Here is an 8,577-nt window from a genome sequence, read left to right as displayed (position 1 = left end):
CAACTGTGCTTATAATTCTGTGGGGGATGAGTAAACAACTGAACATTGTGCAAAAATACACAACATACGTATATATGATAAAATTAGTGGATTTTGTATTCTGTGTCAGGCAAATCAGAACCTGGAGACAACAGAGTCACAGTTGATGGAAACAAAAAGGCTGAGAGTTGGGGAACACACAGCACTCAGGGCAGAAATGTTCACCAGCCACTGCCCAAGAGGATTAAAAAGAGCCAAAAATTGACAAAAGGAAAAGAGAATATAAAAGCATACATAGATGCTCCCCAGGACCAGGATGGCTTAGGTGACTCTGGACTCAGGGGAGGACCTGAACAGCCAGTGGGTCCTATGAATGTGTTGGACCTGCAGCTTGTGCCGGTGCAGGATGAAAACCATGGAGCCTCTGGCCCAAGCCGTGACTCCCAAATCCAAAACATCAAGGAATCAGAACAGCACTGCACACAGGGAGTGGGAGATTTTGACATGAATCACAGCATAACAGTAGCCATTACCTGTTTTCCTTGTGATGGCTGCATTGAGTTATAGCCAGACACATAAAGAGGAAAATTATTTGTTAGTGTGTTTAGGATCCAGCACGAGAGAATCAAGTGTCCAATGAGCTCGGGAACTATTATTCTAAGCTCTGCCCTACTGGAGTCCCTGGGGAAATAGCGATGGCCTGGAAGACACTCAGGAGGCAAGTGCTGCCAGGAGGAACACCCCTGCCCAGTCTCTGAAGGAAGAATAGAAGTTCACGTGAAAAATCCTTGAAGCTGTTCAAACCAAAGATGTCATTGTCTGCCAGATTTCTTTAGAGGGAATGACCAAAGAGTTGGGTATAATCAGGTGCATGAGAATCAAATCTGTGCACCTTAACCTGCACCCAGTGAGGAAAAGGGAGACATAATGATAAAGAAGAGAGTTTCCCAGACTTTGCAGAGTCAAATGTGTCAGTCTGTCTTCTACTAAACAATCCATCATGGTTCAGTATCATTGATCAAAGTGATTCCTGCACCTGCAGATTATTCAGATGATTGTGACATGACCTCTCGGACAGGGTGTTCCGGAGAAACAAAACCAATTTAAATTGTTTAAATTTAAGTAACTCAAATCACTGGATTAATAAATTATTTTAACTTACTTTAAATACATACATGCAATTTATTGAAGTATAGATATTAATACTTAATAAATGTTTATTCATTTTAAGAAATTGGCTCATGTAACTGTAGAGGCTGAGAATTCCCATTATCTGCTGCCTTCAAGTCAGAAATGCGGGACACCCAGCGGTGTTGCTTGAAGGTTTGAGAACCAGGAGTGCTGAGGGCAATAGAAGATCCCTTCAGGAGTAGCCCCAGGTAAGGGACCCTAAAGAGTGACCTCACTTCCTTGACAATAGACCCCTACAGAACTTGGAACACTGGAAACCAGGCACCCACATTCTAGAAACAGTCTCTCCCCAGCTCACTTGGCTGAAGATACTAAAGAGAACTAGATGTTATCTAGTGTTATCCTGCTGATCCCAATTTCCTATAGTTCTGGCACCAGAAAATCCTGAATGATAGGTTTTTCTGAAGCTGCTGACATCGGGTCAGCCCTCAACACCATCACCTTTGGCCATGTTCAGGAGGTACTCAAAGGTAACACTGGCAGCCAAGAGCAGGCCAATCAATGTCTGGCCACCACCCTGATCCCACCTGGACAGTCACACCCCACTTCCCTATGTGTGTTCGCACAGTGGGGGTGATGTCATGTGGGTCTGGCCTGTCCTGAGCAGAACCAGGTGTTGGGTTGTCAGAAACCCAGTGACCCATCACGTTCACTCTTCAGATCATGGCGCAAAAGTCTGCAGAGCAGAGACAAGAGATTGACAAAGAGGTGTTGATGAGGTAATGTATTCCATTTCCCTAGGTGAAAGGCAGGTGCACCACACTGTGAACAAGGACCACTGCTGGACTGGAGTGAGTGCAGGAGCAAAAGGTTCTCTAAGCTGGGTGCAGTGGCTCACACCTGTAATCCCAGCACTTTGGGAGGCCGAGGCGGGCGGGTCATCTGAGGTCGGGAGTTCAAGACCAGCCTGGCTAATGTGGTGAAACCCCGTCTCTACTAAAAATACAAAAAAAATTAGCCGGGCATGGTGGCAGGTGCCTGTAATCCCAGCTACTTGGGAGGCTGAAGCAGGAGAATTGCTTGAACTCGGGAAGCGGAAGTTGCAGTGAGCCGAGACCACGCCATTGCACTCCAGCCTGGGCAACAAGAAAGAAAATCCATCTCAAAAAAAAAAAAATGTTCTCTAATCCAGAGCCTGGAGGGGGCTGGGGAAGGCCTTCTGCTGAGACACTACTGTAAATAGCTTTATTCCATACACACACACACTCACACCCATGCACACGTGGGTGAAAAAATATGTTAACCTTGATATATAGATGTAGATGTAGATATTCATTCTATTAGTTCTGTTTCTCTGTCTTCTTGAGTATGGCCATCCTAGTGGGTGTGAACTAACACTTCACTGTGGTTTTGATTTGAATTTCCCTAATGAATAACTTTTCACGTGCTCATTGGCCATTTATGTTTTATTCTTATATCCTCATGTGTTCTTATCACCAATAATTAAAACATTCTCTGGTAAAATATTTTTCTAAGTTAATTTACTTATAAAAATTACAAAGGCATGAAGTGATTTACTCAATGAATGCTGTTATCTCATTTAATTTTTCATGTCATGATATGAGCTGATTCTCTCATTGGCATGTCCTGTATTTCTGAAATGAACCCTTCTCAATCATTTTGTGTACCTGTATATTAATTATACATGCAAATCCATGACTTACACTTGCTTAGTTTTAAGTTTTGACATAATGTATGTATTAGGTATCTTATTATTTAACAGAAATCACTTTTTCCTCTAAGTTTTCTAATTTATTAGTGTAAAGTTGTTTGTCTTAGAATGTAGACTTTTAAAAAATCTCCATGAAGTTTTAAATACTGTTTATTTTTTAATATTAAATATATCTTTTCACATTTTTATTAACATTGCAGTAAGCTCTATTTTATCATTAATTTTATTTTATTATATCCCATGTAATACTTATTCTAAATTTTTTACTTATATTATACTTTATGATAACACATTATTTAGGCTAAGCTTTTATTTTTTTGAGACAGTGTCTTGCTCTGTCAGCCAGGCTGGAGAGCAGTGGTGCGATCTGGGCTCACTGCAACCTCCGCTTCCCAGGTTCAAGCGATTCTCCTGTCTCAGCCTCCCAAGTGGCTGGGATTACAGGCACATACCACCATGCCTGGCTAATTTTTGTATTTTTAGTAGAGATGGTGTTTCACCCTGTTGGCCAGGCTGGTCTCAAACTCCTGACCTTAGGTAATCCGCCCACCTCAGCCTCCAAAAGTGCTGGTATTACAGCCATGAGCCACCTCTCCTGACCAAGGTGAAGCTTCTTTTTTTAATTTAATTTCAGAGTTTGACATCAAAAACACATATTGTCAGGCATCTTCTATTGTAGCATTTGAATTTGCAGCCATCTAATTTTCTCTACTTTTGAACAAATACAGTGCACAACTTGAATATGAAGAATTTTTATTGTCTTTTCATCTGAAAAGTTCTAAATATTAATTAGGAATATTGCTCAGTTTTTAGGTTTAGTATTTTAAATTGCTTCATAAACTATTTCAAAATATTATTATTTAATAGTGGCAAGGTTAATCTCTATGGTTAAAATATTTTACATTCTTTAAGCCTCCCTCTGTGATTGCATTATTTCAATCGTTCTATATTGCTGAGTAATGCAACACATAGCCCAGGTTCCATATATGTCCATTGGACCAAACTTCTGCATTGTATTTTTCAAATATTTGAATTTTCAAGACATTTTACCTGCTTTACCTAACAATAATAAGAAAATATCTGTGGAAATTTTTCGCTTCAACCACATGATTAGCCCATTTGTATTATGATTGTTTCAAATTGGCTTCCTTGAATATTTCAAGGCAGCAATTACCACCAACTCCCTAGAAAAAGGGAAGCATAAGCCTCCCCAGGGTCCCTGGCGTCGGCTCCTCCACCGACGGTGACTGGTTCCACCAGATTCACTTCCCAGAGGTCACCCTGATGCCTATTTCTTCTGAACAGGCTAATTGGGATTATTGCTAATACAGTATAGTCTACCCTCACAGGGTCCCGAAAATTAGGCAGTTTTCTTGATGAGTCTCATATTCATCAGCTGTGAGTCGAATTCTAATGAAAATCTCTTTCCACAGTCCTGTGCTCATTTCGCTCCACCCAGACCACTGCGTCCATTTTTACCTTAAAATATTTGAAATGGACGACTCTCTTCCCACAAAAAATTCACAGATTTCACAGAACTAACTTTCTTTTTAGAATTTAAGGTAAAATGCCACCCGCCGTGCAAGCCTGGGTGGGGAGCGCAGCTGCAGGCCTGGGGGCAGGAGCGCAGAGCCAGGCAGAGAGGGGCTGCGGCAAAGGGGGAGGCCCAGACAAGGCGACCAGAGGGCCAGTTTTCAGTGTGTGAATTTTTGAGTGAAGCCTCAGCCCAAATGAGAAGAAATCTGCAAACAATAACTACTGACAGTGAGTCTGCAGAGTCATCTGAATGCATAACATGGAATGTTCTCAAACCAGAAGTAGCAGAATGTGTGACTCCATTGATGAGGACTGACTACCGGCTATAGGCCCTGGGTCAAGACAATTTTTATACCCCCTGGTGGTTCAGAAAGGAGTCTCTGTAAAACCAGAAGCAAAGAAAGGAAACAATCTGAATTTTCTTTTTTTTTTTTTTTTTTTTTTTTTGAGACAGAGTCTTGCTCTGTCGTCCAGGTTGGAGTGCAGTGGTATGATCTTGACTCACTGCAACCTCCACTTCCCAGGTTCAAGCGATTCTTCTGTCTCAGCCTTCCGAGTAGCTGGGATTACAGATGCCCACCACATCACCTGACTAATTTTTGTATTTTAGTAGAGACGGGTTTTCGCCATGTTGGCCAGGCTGGTCTCAAACTCCTGACCTCAAGTGATCTGCCTGCTTCGGCCTCCCAAAGTGCTGAGATTACAGGCGTGAGCCACCGCACCCAGCCGTTATTGTGAATTTCTATATTTTCTCTGTCCAATCTTCTGTAATTTATTTTGTCCTGTTGTTACAGGAAAGGGGTCCCGATCCAGACCCCAAGAGAGGTTTCTTGGATATCACACAAGAAAGAATTCAGGGTGAGTCCACAGTGTAAAGCAAAAGCAAGTTTATTAAGAAAGCAAGTTTATTAAGGAGGTTTATTATGGTAAAAGGACAGCTACTCCTTAGACCAAGCAGGGCGTTCCTGAGAGTAAGAGGAGGAAGGCGTCAGCCCTAGGTACAATGTTTGTATATATACAGGATAAAAAAAGATCTTGGGGAGATGTGCTCTGCTACAAGGATTTGTGATAAAGGATTAATTTTCTTAATTACTATATTTTGCAAGAATCAATATTATTATCTTTAAAGCAAAATTAGGAATGCCTTTGTTCTCCAAATATCAGCATATCTGGACACTCCCAAGTCTGGATCTGTTTAGTAAACATTGTTTGTTCCCTTAACCATGAACATGTACAGGCCAGCCTCATTTTCCTAGCCCTCACTCAAAATGGAGTCACTCTGGTTTGAACGCCTCTGACGCTATGCTTGTGTTTCTTTTATTTTGAATTACAAAAAAGAAGTATGATGGCAGCTCATTCACCCTTTCGTGAGTATTCCAGTGAGACGTTACTGTTCTGCTCTGGAGAAGATACTGTCAGATAATGTCCCGCATTTCCATCAGCTGGCATGCATGCCTTTGGACTCGGACAGGGTTCTTTGGATTGTAGCTGAATTTTCAATGTTTAGTCAATATGGATCTGATCTCCGCATGATCTTTTTTGTGAATGCCAACACCATTTTGTAACTTTTTTCCATTCTAAACATTTTTCTTTTCACTGCCAACCCTCTGCCTTGTGATTTTATTGGAAATCAAGGACCTGCTATTATTTGTTAATTTGCCATCACTTATGTATATATTGAAAGGTACGAAACCCACAAGCACAATGATCATTTTTATTTGTTTGAAACTTCAGCAGAATAGATATCTACATGCTTTATGAAGTTGCTTCGATAGCAGCCCCTGGGATGCCAGAAATTAGCATTTCTTTGCTGCCATGGGCTGATGATACTGCTGCTATTAGAGAAAGTTTAGCTGTGGCACCAACTCACAGCATTTTCATAGAAAAAGATTACTTGTAGCTTATTTTAGAAGTAGGAACATTTGGTCTATTCGACTAGACTTGCAATTTTTAAAAAAAAAGGTTGCATTCATTAAAGAAAAAAATGAATTTAAGGTAAAATGACAAAACCTGATCTTTAACATCCTGAAGGATCTGATACATTATTTTCCCTCCAACTCCATCCCAGGCCTGGTGGTAGAACTGCTATTTTTCATTCTTACCTTTTAGAAAAGTATGCATCTAGATTTTATTCAAAAATAGAAGAAACAACAGTAGAATCATATAAATAGCAAAAATTTGAAACTCAAAATATTAAGCGTAAGTTACAAAAAAACATATGAACAACAGAATATGTGGGATAAATACCAATTTTGATACAATTAGTCTGGATTAAAAGGCTGAACGTTCAGGTGAAGGAGCAGAGAATGCTCCTTCAAAACCAAAAGAGAGAAAATCTTCGTATAAGAAGCATGAACATAGGATCTACACATCAGAAAAATTATAGAAGGACAGAATTATTTTTAAATAATCAAAAACTAGTCTCATTAAAATAAAGTATAATCATCAAGGACAAAAAGAAAATTCTACAACTTGAAAATGGGAAAAAAATGAAGATTAATTCAAAACGAAAAAGGGCGTGAACTGACTTTCTTCTCACTTTCTTCATTGATCATCACTTAAAGCTTCTTTATTTCATTAAACTTTTCTTACACTGCTGTGCCCAGTTAATTCCATGACATTTTTTACTAATTGGTTAAAATTGCACTGTTACAAATTATTAGAGGCCCACATGTAATGAATAATTTGCCTCTAAACTTCTCCATTGCAACATTAACAAAATGAAAATTATGAAAGCCCTTTGCAAAACATTTCATCTGTAACTGTCGTTTATGATACATGAAAAATCCTTGAAGAGCAAAGACAGATTCTGAGTCTTACACACACCTTTGCAATTGACTGCCAATTGTGGTGCTTAACCTTCTGCAGGAAGAAATCAACAAATGGCCATTCATTGTACAGAAAGAAGACAATCCACATAAATCGGAGAACTATCTGATCAGCTTAGGAAACTGTGGATTCCTTCCACAGCAGGCAGAGCCCAGCCTGGGTATCCTGGGATGGCTGCTCATGAGCACAAAGGGGCTGACTGTGGGAAAACAGGCAGTGATCAGTACCAAGGTGTTCAAAGCCACCAACTGGGATTAGGAAAAAGACGTGTAAAGATGGAGGAGAGCGAGTAAAATAACACAAGGTGCTCACCAGGACCAGGATGCTTTGGGTGACTCTGGACTCAGGGGAGGATCTGGGGGAGAGGTTGGTCCCATGAATGTGCTGGACCTGCTGCTTGAGCTGTGCAGGATAAAAACCATGGAGCCACTGGCCAAGGCCATGAGCCCCAAACACAAAACATCAAGGGATGATAACAAGACAATATGTAATGACTGTAGAATTCTGCTCCTACCTCTTCCAGAACAATACTTATAATCATTTGTCTTTGTGCTGTTTATGCTGTTCCACTTGCCAGTCACATGTAGAGGAACAGTAATATTTACCAGCATGTTCAGAATCCAGCACAGGACCAGGATGTTGAAGGACCTGATGTATCTAGGAGCATGTAGTTTAAGCTGTGCCCACCTGAATTCGCTGGGGCTGATGGTGATGACCTGGAAGACACTCAGGAGGCAGGCATTGCCAATGCACACAGTCCTGCCCACTCTGTGAACATAAAACACAAGTTTGCATCCAATATCACTGAGGGAATCTTTCGGCCCAAAAGCAGCCATTGTTTGTGGGATTCCTTTAGACAGTATAACCAAGAAGTTGGCTACGATCAGATGCTTAAGAATCAGATCTGTGGACCATAACATACTTCTGGTGAAACAAAGGAAACTATAGTGGTAAAGAAGAAAGAAATTCTCCAGGAATCCAACTATGATCTGAGATAAGAAGATCATGCCTATTGAAAAATCCCTGGAGGCCATTTGTCATTTTTCAGTGACTGATAACTACATTCAAAGTGAGAGAACCCTGCGTGGAAACATAAACTCTGTTTCACTTTTGCAAATAAAATCCACTATCGTCCACTTACCGTTGTTTCCAACTTAGACATTTTCTTTTTTTTTTTTTTTTTGAGATGGAGTCTCGCTCTGGCCCAGTCTGGAGTGCAGTGGCGCATCTCGGCTTACTGCAAGCTCCGCCTCCCGGGTTCAAGCTATTCTCCTGCCTCAGCCTCCCGAGTAGCTGGGACTACAGGCGCCCGCCACCACGCCCAGCTAATTTTTTTGTATTTTTAGTAGAGACGGGGTTTCACCATGTTA

General features: G+C 40.8%; 1 protein-coding gene across 1 annotated transcript; it reads right to left on the bottom strand.

The window, feature by feature from the left end:
• Nucleotides 1-7,308: 7,308 nt before the first annotated feature.
• Nucleotides 7,309-8,241, bottom strand: LOC109023623 (vomeronasal type-1 receptor 3). Its single transcript, XM_031003015.1, is given in 4 exon segments — nt 7,309-7,448; nt 7,451-7,474; nt 7,477-7,608; nt 7,611-8,241. Coding segments are annotated over 4 exon segments (927 nt in total).
• Between the last annotated feature and the right edge of the window lie 336 nt (nt 8,242-8,577).

The sequence above is a fragment of the Gorilla gorilla genome, chromosome 18, assembly GCF_029281585.2.
Source record: "Gorilla gorilla gorilla isolate KB3781 chromosome 18, NHGRI_mGorGor1-v2.1_pri, whole genome shotgun sequence".
In the NCBI taxonomy this organism is placed as follows: Eukaryota; Metazoa; Chordata; class Mammalia; order Primates; family Hominidae; genus Gorilla; species Gorilla gorilla.
This window is presented reverse-complemented; position numbering and strand designations above follow the sequence as displayed.